The sequence below is a fragment of the Lissotriton helveticus genome, chromosome 4_1, assembly GCF_964261635.1.
Source record: "Lissotriton helveticus chromosome 4_1, aLisHel1.1, whole genome shotgun sequence".
Lineage (NCBI taxonomy): Eukaryota > Metazoa > Chordata > Amphibia > Caudata > Salamandridae > Lissotriton > Lissotriton helveticus.
This window is the reverse complement of record NC_136063.1, coordinates 362,155,046-362,178,232: the sequence shown is the minus strand read 5'-3', so window position 1 is coordinate 362,178,232 and position 23,187 is coordinate 362,155,046. Positions and strand designations below refer to the sequence as shown.

Sequence of the window (23,187 nt, the reverse complement as noted above, 5' to 3'; positions counted from 1 at the left end):
AGGGGTCTTTCCGGGCACTCAGCCAAGAACCTAGATAATGGGCACTCAGTCCAATATCACATAGTGAGCAACAACTATGATTAATGGCAACATCATGTATAATGGATAATCATACCAATGACTATCCCAAACACGTGCTCACCATCTTTAGTGCCAAATTAATTGTATTGGCAGCTAATTGATAAACCCCACCAAGGGCATAGTAATCACCAACTCCCAAAAGTGGTAAGGCACAAGGATAGGCTATGAAATAGCCGGCTTAATGTTGAAGTAACTACAAAGCCCATAATGCATCATTACATATATATGTATGGCAGTAAAGATCTTGACGTCAGGTGAAAATGAGGCTTGGACATCGAAGGAGCCCTCGAGGGCAGTGCTTGCCTCTAAGTTGAGTATCGGGTCTGCTTTAAGGCCACTCTCAGCGTTGACTGCAATGGCCAGCACAGGTATTTCCTCTGATTTCAATGACCTACTTCTTAACGTTGATCAGGTTTGCTGTTTCATATGTGTTTCTCAAGATCTTCCTCAGTGGGATTTCTTTGTATGAGAGGAGGGCTCTTTGGAGGAGGATTGAGACTCTCCTAGGCCTCTTGAAGACCCTGTCTTCCCCCTCTCCGGCAAGCTGTGCACCCTGATCTTCTCTCTGTCCTTCAGAGTCCTTCTGGACAGCTTCTTACAATGATGGCATGACTTTGGATGATCAGAATCAGGGAGAATGGTAATACAGACTGAATATGTATAAATCTGCGCCTTCTTTTTACCGCAAGAAGGGCACTTCACTGTTGGACCTGGCACCATTGGCGTGGGTATCCCTCCCATTTTTGCTGTTGCCTCATGTGTTTTTGCTGGTATTAGATGATTTTGGGCGCTGTACCATTAATATCCAGTGCCACAGTGCAAGTGCTCCCTATTGTAAATTGATGTATTAATCAGTGGTTCCATGTTTGGCTATTTGGTTTACTTGTCAGACCCTAATCTAGTGCACTGAGTGTGCCCAGGGTGTGTATATCCAAATGTTGCTAGTGGGCCTGCAGCACTGGTTGTGCCACCCACAGAAGCAACCTTGTAAAATGTGTCTAAGGACTACCATTGTAGAGCCTGTGTGCAGTCTGGTACTGTCATGCTGACTGGGCAAGTGCACCCAGTTCCCAGTACCTAGACCTTCCCTTTTCTTCATATCAGTCACCCCTATGGTAGGCTCAAGGGCAGGGTGCATTGTAAGTGTAAGGTAGGACAAGCCCTGATGTGTGTGGTATGTTCTAATAGTCAATTACAGCCATTTTAGTTTTTCACAATTGCAAGGCTACATGTTCTCCATAGGCCAGAATGGGCTGTTAGAGTTATGACATTTTATAATCCTAACTGTCTCAGAGAACATGGTAGAAATTCGAGTTTAGTATGCCAGAACTCAGAATAATAAAATACATCTTTTAGTAAAGTTTATTTTAATATTCTGTGTTTGCAAATACCACTTTTAGAAAGTAGGTATTTGCTTGCCTAACGGTTCAAACCTGCCTCTGCTAAGTTGTGTATTCCTATGTCTGGTTTTGAGAGTGACAGGGCTGGGGAATTCCAGGAGAAAGGCTGAGTCACCTAGTGGTGAATAGAGAGATCTGCATCTAGATGGGAGGGAGGAGTTGCACCTGAACCTTGAATAGGGCTGTGCCTGCCTTCCACAATGCTGGCTCCACCCCCTGGGGAGAGGCTGATGTCCCTGCCCTGCACACTGAAAGAAGAGAAGGAGTCCTGTAAACAAAGTGCTCCATGACTGTACTTGCCTTCCACAATGCTGGGTCCACCTCCTGTGGGGCATCTGATGTTTCTGCCCTGCACTGTGAAAGGAAAGGAGAAGTATGGTAAACAGAGTGCTTCAGAACTGGTTTGGATTGGGCAAAGGCCCCTCTACCCTCAGATAACAAAGGATTTTGGGGAATAAATATTGGGACCCTGATCCCATGAAATTAGATCTCTTTGGAATATAAGAAGAAAACTTTACTTAGGAGAGGAACCTGAAGAGACTATTCCCAAGCTGAAGTGCTGCTTGGGGGATTGGCCTGCAGTGGTTGCCTTACTGCCAAAGGAAGGAGAAAGGAACTTTGTGTACTTTGCTTTCAACTTGTGAAGGATCTCCAAGGGCTTGGAAAAGAACTTGCCTCCTGCTGAAGTCTCAGGGACTACAGACTTCACCCCCCAGCTCCCCAGAGTTCTTTTGGAAGTGCCTGCTGCTGTTTTGGGCCTTCTGAGGAACTGCGTGTAGCAAGGAGCTGGAAGCGCGACTCAACAAGAAGAAGCGTGTTGCCGTCGCTGTGCCTGCCGTTGCAACTCCAAATGAGGGTGTCACCGCTGGAACTGTCGCACTGCACTGCATCGGACAGAAGTGTTCCGCAAAGAAGAGGAAGCGTGTCACCGCCACTGCTGCTGCCATCGCAACTCCGAAGGAGGGTGTCGCCGCTGTAGTTGCGCACTGCACCGCATCAGTAGAAGAGGTCGGAGCGTGTCGCCATCTCTGTGCCTGCCGTCGTAACTCCAAAGGAGGGCCTCGCGCGCTGGAACTGTCGCATTGCACCGCATCGACCAAGAGCACTTTGCATCCCCGAGAAGCGTGCCGCCATCGGAGCTGCTGCCGTCGCATCCTGGATGTCGGCGCTGTAGTTGTTGCATCGGGCGGAGGCTTCACGCATCGTGGGAGAAGAGCGTCACCGCTGGAGCTGTTGTAGTCGCATCGTAAGGGTGTCGCCGCTGCAGTCCACGCAACGAACCGAGAACTTCTCGCATCCCCGAGAAGCGTGCTGCATCTGGAAGATCTTCACGTCTTTATTTCTTTGTATCTGAACTTTGCCACATTTCCCATCACTGCAACATTGCTTGTTGTGGAAGCACAACGCAACTTAAGGTACATTGACGCAGAGTGTTCGCATCTAAGAACTGATCGGAACTAAGCTTAAATCTACCATCGCAAAGTAATCATAGTGTGTATTTTTGTTGTTTATTGTCTTGTGGTAACTCTATATAAAGTCTACTTATTTTTTATATAAAAACTGTGTGGTGTCCATTTGTAGTGTTGTCACTGGGTTGCTGTATGTGGTCACAACTGCCTAACTTACAACGCCTCTGAAATAAGCCTTCAGTGCTCGCGCCACGCAACCCAGAGGGTCAGCAGGGGTTATTTTAGGAGTGTAGTCCCCTTGTCCTGACTAGAGGAGAGGGTCCCTATTTGTCACACATACCTACCTGTGCCAACTAGATACCCTCAAATCTAACATTCACAAAGAGTGAAGGCATGACTTGACAGAGAAGATTATATTTTCCTGTCAGAAGAACAATCTTTTGTATTCTAGGTACTTAAATCTCTCGAATGAAACCAAAAATTGAAGTTTTTCAAAGAACGGGTTCTGACAAAGCATAAAGAAAAAGCAGAGCTCAGTGCCTGCACATGGGTGGGACTATTCAATGCTTATGACTTTGATGAGACTTCCCCTGGAAGAGAATTAGGATTAGAGGTATCTCTCTGATATCCTGCACCACAGTTCTCACCTGTTGATTACTGTTCAAACTAGAAGAAACAAATACTTTGGCCCACGTTACGATGTCATTTGGACCAAAACCGACAGCCTGTCGATTGTGTTCCAACCAACATCTAGCGATGCAGTCCGACCGCCGTATTATGATGCCAAAGTTGGAGGCCGTGGGTGAAGGGACAGACCGGGTCTTTTCCGACGGGCTCAAGGAGCCCATTGGGGAAGCAGTGGGAAAGTAATCCCATACAAAGGGGCGGTGCCTGTTCAGGCACCACCACAGAGATTACGATTTCCCTTTCAGGCAGCCTTTAAATGGTACCAGGGCCCCCGTCCCTCTGCAGGCTCCTCTAAGAGGCTCTTGCTCCCCCCCAGCATCCATACCCCACATGCCAGGTACCACTCGGTGTCTGGCACACGGTGCATGGATGTTGGAAACATCCCTTTTCCCAATGTTGGTTGTACAGTGGCCTTTTTCCGGCCACCTCACAAGCTGCAATGGAGAAATGGTTGTTTACAACCACCTCATAGGCAGTCACATCCATATTCTTCAGATGGAACCACTGACTACTAGTAGGTTGGTTTCCATTCTGAAATGATGCAGTTCAGGCGCTAGTCCGGCGGGCATCGTAATTAGGGCCTTAGTCTGAAATTCAAATCTTTGAATAAATTGTCTAGATTGTCATCGATTGATCCAGAGAGAGCTTAAATAGGGTTACCCACTGTCCGGTCCTGTTGGTTTATTGCCAGACTTAAGTTTGATAACTTTCTTATTTGAGTATTGGAATTTGCTACACGGTGTATGAAAGGAGACAATAAATAGAGATGGTTAACATTGTATGGTCAGGCTTAAGTATAAGCCTTCAGAAACAGTGCAGTCAAATGGTTTTCATACATTTTTGGGCACAGATAGCAATAACATTCTTGATTATGGAAAGATAAAATAGTTTGCTTGATCAATCGAATACTCCACCTTTAAACTCAGACATTTAAATCACCCTTATTAATACTCTGTGTGTACTTGCAAACATTTGAAATACCTACAGAGCTCCTCAGAAAGGAGAGTCCAAACTCCTATATTGCAAGTCAGATGTTTATAAAGTCCCCACTCTGTGACCAGCAAACTAGCCCCTTTTTATCAGCCGACATGGATCCCACAAGTCCTCAAGTGATGCTCATCAATGAACAGACCAGCTCCTCCTCCTTGTAAAACCTCATGTTCACATATCAGATGTTTAAAATTCAATGTTGGAGGAGATTTTTCTTGTCCACACGACCAAGGAATCATCAGGTGAAACTAGAGTATCCGGCTTAATCTCTCCCGAACAAGTCTAAATAGACCACTTTATACTCTTCTTTAGGATATGCAGTATCCATGCACAAGAAAGATTACTAACTTTGCATACATTTTTCACTGGGGAAAGATCCCCAATTAATAAATTATCTAACCTGACATGAGTTCACAGTGTCCTGTTACATGTGAATGTTGTTAGTGGAATTGAATTGGAAGGATGACCACCATAGCTGAAGGTGAGGTACCGGATATGATTATGACTTTGCCAATGTTGCTCTCTTAGCATTCTTTGTGTGTGTGTAGAGGGATTGTGGATATCTCTCAAGCTTTTATCTCTGAGATTTGTTGAGGAATTCTACTCTTAGATACAATTTAGCTGTTTTAAAAAAATATATAATGGTTCCTTCACCAAGTGTGGAGTGTAGTGTAGAGTGTTCATGGAAGTCATCTTATCCTTTGCAAACTACATCACTATTGTCTGATAATTCTGGCATAACTTCTGTCTTCCTTTCCTAGGCTGTTCGAGTCGCAATTTACTATTCAAATCCTCAACGTTTGGATGTGTATGTTAACAATGTGTTTGTTGGCCCCAAGAATGCTGATTGGAATGCTGACAGAACTGACTTTACATATAAAGAACCCAAATACCCTGGTAGGTGCCCGCAATGCCTGCTTGAGCTACACAAATCTTTCCACAGAAGCAAATTAATTATCAGTAACCTTTGAGGTTCAAGTGAAGTACATTTTTGTTTCATAGTATTGTATGACCAAGAAACTAACACTTTAACTTGTTCTAATTACAGGTGCAAGTGAGGGTGGGCATCTGAGTGCTAAAGTGTGGAGTTGTAAAAAGAGTCAATTCAATAGTAACAAAGCATGATGAAAAACTAATGGTCAGCTGAGAAGCTGATATCCAAAATTATACCTAAAAATAAAGTGGATTGCAGGACCAATATTAGGGCAGTTGGTGTTAAACTGAATAGGTGAATGCATGAAAGGAAGTATGTATGGATGGATGGATGGAAGGAAGGAAGGACGGACAGACGGATAGAAGGCTGTGTACATAGATGGGTGGATGAAATTTGTCGATGAAGGATGAAAGGAGGGATATATGGATTAGATAGATAGAGCGACAGTCGATTGAATGGTTTGTAACTAGACAGATGTACAGCACAGATTTCAACTGATAAAGACCAGACAGTTTCAATTTACTCATTCAGACATTTACCCGTGATGGTGCTACCAGGCGAGCAGTTGACAGGGACTGTCCTTTTAGAACACACTCGCAAGGGGAAAACAAGGAGCATAGAATGCAGTTGGGTTGCATGGCGACAGTCTGTGTTTAAGGATATAATAATACATCCCATTGTCTTGGCAATCCAAGAAATTAACTGAACAGTGTAATAATGAGTAAAAAACACCTGCTCTAATCAATATATAAACATGACTGGATGAGGAAGTTAAGCTACACCCACCTTCCTACGTAAAAGCACAAAAGAGATTGTTGTTTGCATGCAAAGTTACTCAAACACTTCAGTCTAATAATCAATCATCCTATGGTGATTACAGTCGATGGGATTGTAAACACGTTATTACATGAAGTAGCTGCACTGTACTTTCTTAATATCTACTTGGAAATAAGCCCCCAAGTGTCTGTGTTCTGTTATTCTTTCCATAGGAGAGTATGAACCAACATTGAACTCCACTACTCATGGTGAAAACTACTTTGACAGCACCTATCAAATGCTATACATCCTGCTAAGAGGGTCAACGCCTGTCGAGGTTCGCACCTCCCCTCTGCTCATGATTGGATTTAACCTTCCCGCCATGACCACTGACCAGTTCTACGAAGGGAAGAACTTAGTGAACAATCTTGCAATTTTCCTCAAGATCCCAGCAAATAAAATCCGCATCACGAAGATCATTAAAGCTTCCAGTAAGCGCAGAAAGAGGGCGACCGGATTGTCTGTTACTGTCCAAATTTCAGAGCCTCCAACTCAAATGACAAACGACAGTGCCAACACCACAGGCAAGTGTCTTTTATTATAATACAAGGGAGCCAGCAATCTCTGCATAAAGACACATCTCTCCTGCCCCCATTACAGTTGATTCGGGATGTCGATATGTAACTGTATTAATGAAATGAATTAGTTGCTCAAGTATAATAAATTACTGCAGATAAATAGAGAAATCAAAATACCTACTGCCAGCAGCCAAGGTGAAAGGCAGGTCACAGTATAACTACAACTCAGGTTTGAACAACAGAAACGAGACCTGGCTTTTCATTCTTGTGATCTGTTTTTCTAGAGGGAACAGTGAAAAGCAAAAAGGATATATCTATCGCAACATGTTTCTTTTTTCCATGGTAGTGGTAATAATCCCTCATAGTATTCTCCAGGAGGCAGAATGATGCACCAAACAACCACTAGTTTAAGGTTAGAGGGAAATGCGCATTAGGACAAGGAAAGTGTGAAATGCACCTCTGGGCGTAGCCAAAACCCACTGTAGGCTTATTTTAAAGAATTGATAATAAACAAGTCTGGTGAAAGCTAAAGCTGCAAAATTCCCAGACCTAAAAATAATCTATTGAAAGCCTCCCAGCACTAGGACAAGCAGCTATTTATTGACATTTATTTGTCGATCCACTTATAAAACATCAGTCATGCTATTAATGTTGACATTTAATTATCTTGTTTTACATACAGGGCAGCTTCAATACGCTGAACTTCAAAACATTTCCCAAAGTATCGCTGCAGCCGCAGTTTCAGGAAGCCTCAGCAGCAGCCTCAATGTTACTGTTGCCTCAGTGGCTGTGAAAGAGCCGCCTCCGCCTTCAGATGACCCTAAATGGCTGCAGGTAAAAAATCAATCAACCATTCCTAACCTTGAATCATGCAATTTACTTTCTTTATTTATTGAAAGTTTTATTAAGTGCGAACAAATAACAAAAGTATCAAAGTGCTGTACGTTGTAAGATAAGATGCAGATAAGGAGGAAACAGAGATTTAACGGTATGTTACAATATTAAACTGTTAGGTTATAATTTATGCAGGTGTATTACAGTGAAGCAAGAGGTTTACAGGCAGGCTATCTATTGAGCATGTTACTTCCAAGCAGGTTACATTGGGGAGATTGCAGATAATGGAGCGGAGTATAACATTACTGCAGTCGACAGATGATGAAGGAACAGATCCTGAATTACTTAAAATATATTTCGTAGAGTAAATGCTCCATAATTTTCTGGAAACCAGAGAGGAGGTGATATTGCACAACTCTGGTAGTAGAGAGTTCCATATCATGGGTGCACTCCCTGTGAAGAAGGAAGAGTAAGTCTTCTCTTTTTAAATCTTGGTGGTTCTAAGTATAGAGAATTTGAGCTTCTCACTGAGTGGCTGCCACTGGACAAGGTGAGTTTCTGTGCCAGGTATTCTGGCGTTCCAAAGTGAACCACTTTGTGTGTTATATATGCTAAGCGTTATTCAGAAAGGTAAACTTGCACTTTTGTGTAAGTAAAGTATTGTATGCTAAACTAGTATTTTTATGACGGCGGAGTCTCCACACATGAAAAGTTAGAAGAGTCCTATCTTTTCATGTGCGGAGGCTCCGCAGTCGTAAAAATGTTACTAGAAAAAAGCAATTGTGAATAGCAAACAATTGTAAAGTACACAAAAGTGTAAGTTCACTGTTGTGAATCAGAGCTGCTATCTTTACGATGCAACGTGCTTCAACAGGTAGCCACTTGAGTATGATCAAAGAGCAAGATCATAGTAACTTTTTCCTGTAACTAGTATAGCGTTTGTGTAGAGCTTAGCCCTTTGGTGGCTAGTTGAGATTTTGTTGGGCCTGTAAGCACCACAATAACATAGTTTGGTTATGGGTTTTCCCACTCGCCATCCTTCCCCGCCCACACCAAGACCTACCTAATGCAGGCTGCAGCGCGAATGCATTGTGACAAAGGCAAGCCTTCCTGTAGTCCGCACCTGGACCGTGCCCTGTGCCATGACCTCTGGCCCTCCCGCCGCCAAAGTTACACTATCACTGAGCTCAACACCCTTAACCCTGGACTCCGCAACAAACACTGCCCCGCTCTTATACACACTACAAGGTAGGACCTTTCACCTGCACCCACTACCACTTGACCTGCCACAAGAAGCCCCGCCCACACCAAGACCTACCTAACGAAGGCTGCAGCGGAAATGCACTGTGACAAAGGCTAGCCCACCTTTGGCAGTCCGCACCTGGACTGTGCCCAGTGCCATGACCTCTGGCCCTCCCGCCACCGAAGTTACACTATCACTGAGTCCAACATCCTTAACCCGGACTCTGCATCAAACACTGCTCCCGCTCTGATACATGCTCCATGGTAAGACCTTTCACCTGCACCCACTACCGCTTGACCTACCACTAGACACATACCAGCCCACACACCAACCCTACCGCGAAAACACCACAGACACCACCTTTTCAAAAACACCAACCCGCATGCACCCTGCTCAACACACTCTCAGTATGCAAGCATTCCACTGACAAAAGGGACCTCTTCACTGTCCTCGGACTCGGCATAGTGTTCCTCACCGAGACCTGGCTCAACCCAACATTAGCACTAGACATTGCCCCAGCAATTTTCTGTGGATAAAAAATCATTCACCAGGACCACACCAACAAGGCGGGAAGTGGAATTATCCACAAAAAGACCATGCAGTGCACCACCACCATCGACAACACCACCACCCCATGGAACATCTCAACTTTAAGCTCCACACAGACAGCAAGACAACCATTAGAGGCACCCTCACATGCCAACCCTCAGGCTTGTGGACCAGCTTCTGCAACACCATTGTAGACTTCCTTGTTCCCCTAGCCTTAGACTTCAAAGACTACATCTTCCTCAGTGATTTAAATTTCCACATCAATGAACCCAAAAACAACAACACCGTACACCTCCTCAACAGTATGAGCAGCCTCGAAGGGAACCAGATCGTTCACGACCCTACACAACCATAGGACACACACTGGACTCCATTTTACCTGCATGAACCACGTCAAATACAGCCACATCACAGAACTCACTTGGGGACTGATCACTCCATTGTATACTTCAGCATCTCCAGCCCCACAATGCCACTCCCAAGATGACCGGTGCCCCCCACTTGAGGTGGGACACAATCTTAGAGAACAGCTGGATGGATGCCCTAACCAACTTCAACCAGACTACTGCAACCAGCCACAAACAGGAAGTGAAAAACTTTAACACCTGGATCACCAATGCACCCACACCATCGTCCCCATCAAGAGCAACATCTAGAGAAAATCCTACAAAAATTCTAGTTTGTACACCCAAGAACTCCAAGCAGTGAAACAAGACAGCAAATAGCTGGAAAGGAGATGGCTCACCAGCAAGTAAACCACCAACAGGTCAGCCATCAAGACCTCCCCAACCTCTAACACCGACTGCTGAGGGCAACAAAAAGACAGCCCTAGCAGAAGACATCAAAACCAGCAGCAGTAACACCAAAGAACTTTTTAACATTGTTAAGAAATTCTCCAACCCGGTTGTCAAATAAAATACATCACACCCACACAGGACCTGTGCAACACCCTCACTGACTTCTTCCATGACAAGATCGCAACCATACTCATAAACTTCAAACCCCAACCCACACCTATGGGCTTCCGTGACAGATATGCCAACACTGCAGCCAACACAAACCACAGACTGACCACCTGGAAACTCCTTTCCACCCAGCACACCACCTCCACCATGAAATCCATCATCTTGGGAGCTCCGATAGACCAACATCCGCACCACATATTCAACCTTGGAAACCGACTAGGAACTAACCACCCTATTCAACTTCTATATTACCACTGCAACATTTGCCAGTACTTGGAAACACGCTGAAGTCAGACGAGTACTCAAAAAACCCTGCCCCTTTCCCAGCAAACTCAAAAACTACAGGTGAATGTCCCCCTTCCACTCCCAGCAAAGGTACTGGAAAAGATCATCAAAAAGGCCCTCATGACACCCCGGGAGCTACATATTTTGGATCTGCTTGAGAAGTCAAATACTTTGGATCCGTTTAGTGATATTTTTCAAGTTTGTCATTGACGCCTCACGTTCCTGTGTGCTTCCACCCCTAGGCTTTGACTCCGCTTATCTAAGTGCTGCTAATAGTTGTGTATTATCTGAACAGTCTGATAATAATACTAACAAGGTTCAGGCAATCTTGAATGTGTTCAAAAGTTTGACAGGACCATCTATATTAAAAGGGGACCGTCAGGGTACATAGGTGTTCTCTGATGTAAACTCTTCCAAAACAGATGGTATCTCTGTACTCCTAATGCTTAGTATGCTGACTTTAATGCAGATCACCTTTGCAGGGCATGTTAAAGGTGCTTGTCTTACTACACAACAGGCAAAACAAATTCACCTACCAGAGACTATTACACTAAACCTGAATGTGGGCCCAAAGATTGCTTAGAAGGGTGTTTTTTGCTGCCCTCTGTAGCCCAAATTATACCAAAAATAGAGGTAAGGTAACCCCAAGAGATGGGTTATTCTAGAGGTGACTAATGGCGTTGTCTCCCATAGACCTATGCTATTTTATAAAATGTGAGTAAGGTTAAGGGTGGGCATAACTCATGTAATTCATTGTAGCACCTTAAAATATATTTTAAACTGCCATGGCAACTTGGCATTAAAACCCACTTGCCAAGCCTTAAAACCCCCTTTCATTATATATACCTCACTCCTAAGGTAGGCCCTAAGCAGCACATAGGGCAGTGTGTTGTGTAATTAAAAGGTTGGACATGTACTATTCATTTTTACACGTCCTGGTAGTGAAAACCTCCTAAATTCGTTTTTCACTACAGTGAGTCCTACCACTCCCATAGGATAACGTTGGGGATTCCTTATTGCATTTAATAAAGTGTAATTTCCAATTGGGAACAGGTGGCTATGACATGTTTGGTTTATCGTAATGAAAAATCCTATTTAATGCCAAAGTTGGGTTTGTGATTGCAATTTGAAAAATGCCATGTTTTGAAAATTTGTATTTTTCTGCCCTTAGCCCTTTTGTGCAGCCTGTCCTGGGTCAGATGACTGGGTGTAACTGACAGTTAGACTTTGTGAATTCCTCCAAGACAGTGACACATTGGATGGACTAGATATGCCTCAATGGGCAATCTGCGGGCAGGATGAGAGGAGGAGCTCAGCAGAGGCCCACTTTCAACTGAATAGGGAACACACTGCATGCAGCCATCTTGGGGCCAGGGCAGGGGAGTCAGGAAATTCCATGCATTTCAAAATGACTGCCTAGATGCTACTCTAACCTTACAGGAGCCAGGGCCCTGGGGTATAGAAAAGGGACCTGAGACGCCAACTCTTCAATACACTTCTGGACTTGTGGATAATCTGCCAGGAAGAAGGACCGCTGTACTTCTAACAGGACTGCTGCTACCTTGCCGAATTGCTGACTTTCTGCCCTGTAGCCTATTGCCTGGGGAAGGAAGATTCAAATTACAACTTGAACCGAGGACAAAAAGAGTGACACCAAAGGATACGTTTGCTGTCCAGCCTGAGTGAGTCTTGACCCTCCAAGTGGTGCCCCTCAGGTACTGTATCCTTGGAAGTGGTGCTGAAGGTGACCTGATAGCCAAAATCCAAAAGTGGGGAAATGTTTTACTAAAATCTGCTCTGAGAACTAGGTGGAGATCAGGACCATCCTGTTTGCCTATCCGCCCGAGGTGCATTCCCACTCGGATTGACTTTGCAGCTTCTCCTGCAACATTCTTCTCCGCAGCAGGAAATCCTGTTCAGCAGTCCTTCACCAAAGGGTAACCAGCCTTGTGGAACTATTTTCTGCTATAGACCTCAGCCTCATCACACTAGAGATTTTCAACTTCCATTTCAGAGACTCAGGGCTTAATTTAGATGTTGTCCCGACCACAACAGAGTGGGATTTTTGGGCAGTTTCCCTCCCGCCTATCTGGTGGTCAGCCCGATTTAGATGCTGCATTGCAATGGGTAAGATGACGATTTCTTCCCCTCGAATTAGCTAGGACTTTGCTACCTGCCCCTTTGGCAGGATGGGCTGTAGGACAACTGTGGCAGAACTCCAGCCAGGATTACTGCCGTCAGTATTTGGCTCTGGCTTGTTTTGGAGGGAATTCCAACAGGAATCCCACCTTCTGTGAGTCTGCAGAAATGGAAGAAAAGGGGTAAAAACTCACATTTTTGGGGGTTTAGGCTGTTATTTCCTCCTCTCCTCCTTCGTCCAGATCCTCCCTGTCCTGCTGCACCTTGACTGCAACCATCTGGGACCCTGTTTTAATGGAGTGGAAGGCAAGTATTGGTAGTGTGTAAGGGTATTCATTGCAGGGTGCGTATGTATTGGTGGATTGCAGTGCAGCATGTACACATAATGCCCACAACACATCCTACAGACACATATGTACACTTACACAACATATATGTGATTTACGTAAAAAGAAAATAGTTACTTACCTATTTCCCCCATTCAGTACTCTGCTAACAGGACACCTCCAGGCCAATTGGAACTTCAAAGATCTGCTCGGTGGAACCCCGCCGTCAGGACGGCAGTGGCGGGTGGCTCATCACCACAGAAGACTGCCATTGTGGTGTTCTTCTGTCTATCTAGATAGGGCGGGTGGACCACATCAACTCGAAGCCACCGCACAGTTGGACCACCAAGATCTAAACCAGGCCCTAAGTCCAAATGTAGAAATATTTACAGCAGCCTCAACCCAAATCTATCCGATGTTGACACTCCCTTCTTTAAAACTGCATGCAGCCATGTCCCAATGAACTTTACCTTTGCACAACAATTTTCTCAGAATTTTCTTTTAACTCCGATGGTAAACATTGACCGGGCCCAATCCACTTCTTGTATCCAAACCGCTTTCTAGCACAGTCAGGCATATTTTTCTGCTTTGATCCAGCCATGCAGGATTAGGTTGGTGCTTTGATCATTTAGGTGCTACTTTTTACTAAACAAAAAAAATCAGAACTCCAGCTCTGCTGATTGCATTTTTGAAATTTCAATGTCAAATAGCCTATTGAACAATTTTATAAGGGACAATGCCTGTTTAAAACATTAGAACACTTATTATTAGTCTTTTTAAAGGTCCCAGTATGCAAAACACTAATGAATGTAATTGCTCGATTGTCTTTGATTTCCGCAGTTCATCCTCATCAGAGTAATGTGTGTGATACAAATAATCCACAACACAATGTTTCAAAGTCCCAGTATGCATCACATTGTACACGATAACACCCGGATTGGAATGTATATTGGGAGCTTTTAAAAGAGCTATAATAAGTATTCATATGTTTTTAACAGACATTGTCCCTTATAACATTGTTGACAGACTGGGTTGTATACTGCGTAGCTGAAGTATAATTTTGTGTTTACTAATTAAGATGTTTTAAATTGGAGACTAAAATGGCGCATTTTAGATTGAAGAAGGCAGAACCCCTGTTGGAACGCATCTCTCTGTTGTTCCTGTAATTGTTGTGATGTGACAGATGAAATAGGATACTACCCCTTGATTGCGAGTGCCGGATGTCTTCCTACTACATTGGGGGGGGCTTTTGAAGGATGGTTATGGCGCCAGCGGTGGCACAGATTTGCCGTGCACCACCAGCATTCAGGCAGCACGCCAGTATACCGCACTTTTTCCTATTTTATATATATCACCTTTCTACCTCCTTGAGTCACCGGGACACTCCTGCGTCGGTGCAAACCAGGGTCTGAGGATACCCTGCATTACATCATTTTCCCATCGTACGATCAAGTACGTGATGCACTCTTTTCAATAATATGCGCGAGTCAGAGAAGCTTGAAGAATTTTATTCAAACATCAAGCCAACGCAAACGCTACGCGTTTCGGCGATAAATCGCCTTGGTCACGGGTGATTTTTCATTGACAAGCAGACATTTAAATATAGTTAATCCTTACGTGCACAGTGAACAAAACCTAATAATTGACAGAGAAAATTGACTCATTCCAGCAGATGTATCGACCATCTTTGAATGGTGAAACTTAACATTATCTCAATTCACATTCTCAATATATTTTGCTGCATAAACGCAATATTATATAAATTGATTCTTCTACTTAAATTTCAAATGTTATTTTCTGATTTTAATTCCAAAAGACATATCCATGTCTTTCACCACTTTATAAGATTCACGTGAATCTGAAATCATCGCATACATCCATACTTATCGTATTTATCGTAAGTATCTTATGGCGCCCAACAAAACATAGCTACCACTAAAATAATGACAATCCAAGTTGTGTATCATATAAGTTAATGCCCCACAAATCGTGAATTTTTGCCGGTCACATCTGTTCAATAAAGTTTTCATTGACATGCAAAAAAAACACTGCCAGATCAAAATCCCAAGTGAGCTATATAATTCCCAGGTCAAACCAGACCACCTAACATGGTATTTGATAATATCCACATATCAAACTGCTGCAATTATAAATAATCAATAAAGTTTTCTTTTGACAGGCAGGCGCCTTGGAGAGAAGCTGTCATATTGTGGGTCCCCAGTGGGTAATTTGTCTTCTCCCTTATTACAATAAATCATAAGCAATATAATAAACCCCAGTAGGTTCATTAATAAATTTGATATTGTCATATTAAGCGAAGTCCCATAACAGCAAAGTTCGAATTTCGCACGGAGAAATGAATCTCCTTTCAATCCCAAGTGGGTATATTCCAAGTCTCACGACTTCCAAATGTAGATTATTTAAACAATATTCCATGGACACCACCTAAAAGAGAACTAGATTCACAATATGGCTTATACTGAATGGCACATTTTTATCTCATCCCAAAAAAACTGTGAAAAAGTGAATTAAAAAACATTAAAAACACTAAGCATTAGAAACGTATTGTGCTCTGAGAGAAACACTTAATTCATATAGTGTAAAATCAGCATGATACAATCCTGTAGAGGATAGGATTGTATCATGCTGATTTTACACTATATGAATTAAGTGTTTCTCTCAGAGCACAATACGTTTCTAATGCTTAGTGTTTTTAATGTTTTTAATTCACTTTTTTATATGGCATTGGCACACGGTCTCAGCTATGCAACATTTGTTAATTTGCTTTCTTAGCTATGCTGTAAACATGGCCAAAAAACATTGACACAGCCAATAGAGCTCATATAGGCAAGACCTACTGGCTTTGTCAATGCTTGTCCTTGTAGCCTGATTTGCCTCATCGAAGGGCTGCCGTGGAGTGAAAGAGCATGAATGTAAAAGCATGTCTGTGCACCACAAGCATGACTGCACACCCATTTATAAACTATTAATATTACCTTTAGGATATCATCATGACTATCAAGAGGCCTATTTCCATGATATTCAATGTCATCGAGCCCAGTGTTTTTATCCAACAGCAGTTGGGATTATGGGACTTCACGTTTTTCATTTCCAGCTGTATAAAATGATGAACATGCAATCTGAGCAAGTGGGCCTGCAGTCTTAGTGTATGTTGTGTTGTAGGCTAAAATTCAAGCACCAATGGGCATTCTACGTTTTGAGAACCATATATTTGCTTGTGCTTCAAATCGAGTAAGCACTTTCTTGGTATTAAAAAAGCTGGAGTTGGCGTGTGTCATAATGGGGGAATATCTGGTAAACTGGATGTGGGTCTCTTTCTACGTAGAGGCACCCACCTCTCATTAAAAGATTAATCGTTCGCCAGTCTTTTGTTCCCCGGTGATGTGGCAGATGTTGTGGATGCCTAATATGTGTCTTGATTGGGTACTCAAGATTCATTTGAATGAAAGAAACATTATAAAAGCACACTACATTGCGTGCTATAAATATGGTGCACATAATACTGATTATACTGATCCCTTAGTGGGGTGCTGGTTCACTGCTGTTTTATTATTCACTTATCAGCACCTCTGAGCCCTGCAGGGTTGGCGGAGGGAAAACCAATCTGCTACAAGGAGACCTGAAAACCTGTTACTTTAAATTAAAAAAAATCCAGCAAACGGTAAATCAGGAGAAAAGTTAAGGGAGAGAGCACTGTTACCTCCTTTTCACCGACCATGCATAGCATTTTCTAAAGTTTAAGGTGTCGTACATTTTGATACATGTTTATTATACAACATGCGATTTGTTAACACACAAAGGGTGTGCTGCTGGAAAGATCGTGGTTTTTATTATTCCACTGTCGTGTAATGAAGCGATGAATCTTTTAGAGAGGCGTTCATGAAAAGCAGCAAACCTCAACCTTTTAAATCCAAAAATATTCTTTTCTTATCGATATTACTACAATTCCATGCCTTCCAACTGTAATTCCCAAACGTAGGAATATAAATTCTTTGTTTTCCTGTGGGTGAGTTGATTTGAGTATGTTGTGTCATTCTTAAGAAGCTTAAAGTGCTCTGGAGAAATGAGGCAGGGATTTCAGTGGAGAATCGGCAGAGGAGGATGACAGCTGGAAAATACATGCACTCTCTTGGAGTTCTTAGTGTAAAACAAGAAAGTAGTTCCTTAATAAGTGAACAGTGGGAGGATTCAATCCAGCCCATCAAAAGGATGGGAAGGTGGATATGCTCCATTGGAGTGACACAGACATAATGGACAACCTGAAACAAATAAGCCAGCGGATAGAACTCAAGCAACTTTGAGTTGCAAAACACAAAGCCAATAGTAAGCAAGGGGAGGAATGCATTCCTAGGTCAGCTTTCAGTATGTGCCCTATATGCCTTTGCATCCAGACAGAGCAGGGATCTAAAACGTAGTAGATCATATTTTGCATTTTTGTGTAAAAGTACTTCATATGAAAACATGCCTTTATATGTTTCCAGATGGCAGGTAGTGAAGTAACAGAAAGAACCGAACCCCCAGCAAGTTTTGTGTCAACCGTAACCAAACTCATTGTCGTCACCCAGCCTGAGGCAGGATTACCCGGGGAACTGCTTACTCAACAACCCTCGATACAGGCACTGGATGATAATGTAAGGCATAGTTTGCACTATTTAACTGTAACATTGCACTGTTTGTATTGTTCTAAGAAGATTTAAAAGCCACATTTAGAGTTGAGTGGAAACTGAAAATGTTACAGTTTTTGGAGAAAATTCCATACAGTGTAGAAATTCTGCTAGTGGATCCTTCTATGTGTTTCAAATTTTTTCCAGAAACTGAATGATCACCAAATTACCACTCATCTTCAAGTGAAGCCCAGGATGCTCCTGTCCGTATTGCACACATCGAGTTTTACCTTAAACTGATCAGATGTCATTATTCTACTGCCTTGGTATATTTGTTGCTGCCAATATTGAAATGAGATAATATTTGCTCCACATTGGAGGAGTCTTTCCTGGGAGCCTAGCCGTGATCAAGCAAAGCAGGCGTGCCCCTGCCAGTGCTTTATGTAACATGGAAATATATGGCCTACTTAGAAAAACTGATGTATTTAATATCAAACAAACTAAATCATCTGTTGGTTCTCTAAATCTCCTTTGACACAAATGAGAAATACACTTTTTTTAATATTCAGAAATACATTAGTTAATATTTTCCAAAATAGTTTTTATAAGGTCAGATAGATGAAAGCAAGAATTGAATTCCAAAATTGAGGACAACCTCCCCTACATGCAGAGTAGACACCCGAAGGCAAGTTGGAAAAGTGGAGATCCCTCTGTATGAGTTCGTTTTTCAGTTCTGTAGGATGTTGCCATGCAACAGAGGTGTAGGCGTATATATTCCACTAAATATTGAAATAGGTTAAGACATGGGCCAGGAGTATGGGCTGTGCCTGTCTGTAATGCAAGCTGCACTAAAAAGAATATAATTGAATGTCCCTAAAGTACTTATCAATAGATCAGTTTTATTCAAGCATCCGGAGTCAATAAAATAACCAGAGAATGAAAGCGGCTTGATGCCTTTGTTTCAGTTGGTAGAGAACATTTATAGGTGTGTGGGCGATGGGGGTTGGTACTAAAAGATATGCAATGGCCCCACAGGTTCCTGCAATATCTGAAAACATATGTGGTATCCTTTTAAAACTCCGCAGTAAGCCTGGAGAAACTATGCCAACATTATAAAGTTGACTGTCAATGGCTTGTCAATGAGGGTACCTAAACTTTGTTCCAAATTTACGAGGGATAACTGTGGTAGCTAAGTTGGGAAAATAGTTCCCTTCAAGCACATGGCATTTTGTATTCTTCGCATTCAGATACATAAAGAATAAAACACTCATAACTGGATGTTGACTAGTTTGTGAAGTTGCTTAATGTAATGTGCATTTTCATATCCCTTCATTGCCTGACTTGTTTTGAAAGGATCTATAATCAATTAACAATTCAGATAAAATGGGTATCATTTAGGTACCAAACTGCAAGGTGGCTTTGGTACATATTGGTCGTGAATGAGTCAGCCTATTCTAGATTATCATCACATATTTCCAAAGGAGGGTGGGATAGAAAGAGTTCGATTTTCAAATGGATAAGATGACCTCAAAGAGATGTATGCCTATAGTAAAAACAAAATAGAAGTGCTAGCTATAGTTTAAAGGTTGAGCTGCTTGAAAGCACAGTCTTAGTGGCATTGCTAACACTGGGCAGGGTGTTACAAAAGCTGCTTTGTTTAGGGCAGCCCCACCAAAACCAAGTCTACTTGCTTTTTCCTGTCAATCAGGATCCTCCCTGCCGGAAAATGAGAATGTCTCCTTTCTGCTGGAAAAAGTGCATCAGGGACCTTTGACCACCTTCAGTAAACAAAAGGGCATCAGGTCTGCACACCTACAATAAATTGGAAAACTTTCTATTTGTTCATTTTGATTACCAAAGCAGCTTCCACCATGGAGGCAAAAGAAGTTTGGAGGAAAGGCCTTGGGATACAGCAGGGAATTTTAAATACAGCAGGACATCCCAGTCTGGGCCAAAGTAGTTGGTACACTCAGTCCTCCAGTCCATATACCACCCAGCTCCCTTATTGCCTCATTTGAAGGAGACCAGCAATGGGATATATCCAAAAAATTGGCAGTTGTTCCATCCACCCACCTCTTGCATCTCCTAACTCATTGAGATGAAGAGGAAAGCGTGTTTTTGGCAACTGAACCACCAGCACGTCTGCTATTGGGAAAACTCTCCTGGGGAGTTGCCATTATGGGACACAGCATTGAAGGAGCCATCCATCGGACAGCATGTCCACCACCTTTTTTACTGCTGGAGCCCGAGGCAATCCCAGAACTTGAAAAATGCACATATAACCCCATCCCTTTTACCGAGATATTTGTTATGGCCTGTCGGAGAGAGTAGAACTAATTCATTGTGTGCCAGTAGAGTTTCTCTGGGCAAATACCTGATGAGCCTTGTGGCTGACATTAGAGGGTATATGGTTTATCAGCCCATTCTTTGGCAGTGAATTCTGCTACTTACTGTACTTAAACTTCAAAAACAGAAAACCTAGTTGTGGCGAGTGCGTTATAAATAGCCATAAAAATATTAGTAATATTAATTATAATAAATATAATAGCAATATTGATTCTCCTCTCACTTCACGGAACATTTACCAGGTGCATAACCTTTGCCTTGCCACTCTATATAAGAGTTTTTTTAATGTTTTGTCTTATATTTGTTACTGTATAAACATTTTTACATGCTTGTTTGTCACAAACTATTTTGAAGCACCCATGCATGTGAGTAAATATCTTACTGCCTATTGAGAAGTAAAGAAAAAGAAAACCAATGTCTTTTTTTATGTTTTAGAATATCTGTGTAGCTGTTGATGCTAGTGCATTGACCTTGACAGCCAAACTTATGAACTCAGCGGATGCATATGTTAGTGGTGGACTTACAGGAAATACCACCGTTTCATTCAGCAGCTGTTGGGCCAACTACACTGATCTTGTTCTAGTTCCATCTGGTAAGAATCGTTCTTAACCTACTCCACTCATTCATTTCTGTTGTGATAACAATATTATGTAGAAATCTTTACTTCAAGTTATATTTTAGTGACATCTTACCTGTTGGAAATTGGGTTAAGGCTCTAAGGGGGTGAAACCCTACTCAAGCAGCAACCAGAATCTCTCTCAGGGTGAGACACAAGCAAACTCCAAATTAACATGCTCAATCCTCTGATAGCTTGGCACAAAAAGAGTTAGGTCTTACTTAGAGACAATGTGTAAAGTATGTATGCAGCACTTTAAACAGTAATAAAATATAAACGCACCAAAAGTAAAATACCCACCAATTCAGAAAAACAGTGTAAAATGTAATAAATGATTTAAGACCAAAATAATACAATTCTAATCAGTAGAACCGAAGATATGAAATATCAGAGTTTAAGTAAAAATAGTGCCTAGAAGCACATGGCACCAACTGAGGTTACCTGGTCGTGTCTGACTAGAACAAAGTCACAAGTTTGCTGTCTGTGATGGAGCACTGGCAAGATACAGGGAAGTTAGGCCTGTTGAACAAACTATCTTAAATCCTGGCTGTGAAGCGTTGCGAGATCCCACATTGAGGTAGCTTTCTGCAGTGGCAGTTCTATGGAGCTGCGAGGCTGTGATGCAAAGTCCTGCGTCATCGTCAAGGATACTGTCAAGGAGGGGCTTGCGGTGTGAAGGCCTGCATCGAGTTCTGCACACACGACCACAAGTGAGCTGCCAGAGCACCTTCAGGCACATTTCCGAGAGTTCAGGACTGGGTTGGTACCTCTTGGGGGGGGGGCAAGACTCACAGCAGACTGAGCCCAGGTGCAGGGTTTGAGATGGTTGGAGCATTTTCTGTCCCCGAGGCACTGATCAGGACACAGCCATGGAGTCACTGTGGTGGTCCTGGGTTGAAGATGTCGGTCAGGTCTTTTCACTCAGTCAACAGAGCAGAAGGGTAAAATAAAGTAGCAGTCGTTTTTGCAGAACAGCACAACAGGCCTTTTGAATCTTCCACAGGTCCAGAGGTGTACTGAAGAGTTGGGTCTGACGGTCCAATATTTGTATCTAAGGTGCAGGTTGTGGGGGTGTTCACCCCCACAGGTGTTTGGAATAGCCTGCCTCCCTGTCCAGGCTCCACTTGTCTGGGCTCACAATATACTAGGGTCAAACTATTAGACCGGTCAGCCTAAAGGTGGTCTTCCCTCAAACTTTCTGCCTTCCTCCTCCATTTTTACTTATCTAGTTTTTGCTGGCCTTAGGACTCCACGCGCTTTGCCACTGCTACCCAGTGCTAAAGTGCATGTGCTCTCTCATTAAAATATGGTAACATTGGCTTATACCCAATTGACATATTTAATTTAGTTTTAAGTCTCTGGTAAGGTGGTACCAACTGTGCCCGGGGCCTGTAAATTAAATGCTACTAGTGTGACTGCGGCACTTATTGTGCCACCAACTTAAATAGCAGTTTAACATGTCTCCGAACTGCCATTGCAGAGCCTGTGTATCCAGTTTTAAACTGCCATTTCGACCTGGCAATGTAATATTTTTTGCCAACCCCAAACCTTTCTTTTTAATACATATACTTCACCCTTAGGGTAAGCTATGGACAGCCCAGAAGGTAGGTTGCAATGTTTTTAAAAGTAGGACATGTGCCTTTAAGTTTTTATGGCCTGGTAGTGAAAAACACCTATATATTCGTTTTCACAACTGCAAGGCCTACCTCACCCATAGGGTAACATTGGAGTTACATTATCACATTTTAATAGTGTAATTTCCGAATGGGAATATGTAACTAGATTTTAAGCTATGCATGCGCTCATCTGCAACAAAAGAAATTCACTTCTTGGAGAAGTTACTGATTTCTTTTGGCATAAAGAGTAGCAAGCAAGAGGCATATTAATATGTGGTTGTGGATCAAAGATACCCTATAACTTGGAAAAGAAACAGATGAGTCTGTACTTTCTTTCATAAAGCAGTATGTTACATGTTCCATCCCAGACGACAGTGATGAAAAAGACCTAAAACAGTAAGTTCAGTGTTTTCAAACACATTGAGGTGGGAAGTACTGTCGGCGGAAATACAGAGCAAAACAAACATTTTAGACTAAACTTCGGTTTGGATTTTCAAGGCCTGTTATTTCCAAAGGAAGACTCAAAAGTTTTTGGTCTGCAATTAGGCATACAATTACTTGAAAATCACCCTAATACACCAACAACTAGAAGAGAACAGAAGCTTCAAAACGTATCAACGACTACAATCTTTTCATTCTAAAATTGTAGAATGCTAATATGGATATTCAGTTTGTGTGGACAACTCCACAGCAGTTACTTGTTATGTTACTTCATAAATAACAAAATCTGAAAAGACAAAGATGAAGGAGAAGTGGGAGGCGATATCAGCTGAAAATATTTCAGTTTGAAGATGCTTTCACATAGGCA

General features: G+C 42.5%; 1 protein-coding gene across 1 annotated transcript in view; it reads left to right on the top strand.

Moving 5' to 3' along the window:
- The window catches only part of LOC144827999 (fibrocystin-L-like), a 1,093,512-nt gene that overhangs the window by 1,002,974 nt on the left and 67,351 nt on the right, over positions 1 to 23,187 (top strand). The window contains exons 75-79 of the mRNA XM_078686146.1: positions 5,329 to 5,464; positions 6,491 to 6,841; positions 7,518 to 7,669; positions 17,679 to 17,828; positions 20,583 to 20,739. Of these exons, the coding sequence (XP_078542272.1) occupies positions 5,329 to 5,464; positions 6,491 to 6,841; positions 7,518 to 7,669; positions 17,679 to 17,828; positions 20,583 to 20,739 (946 nt within the window). The remainder of the gene's footprint in view (positions 1 to 5,328; positions 5,465 to 6,490; positions 6,842 to 7,517; positions 7,670 to 17,678; positions 17,829 to 20,582; positions 20,740 to 23,187) is intronic.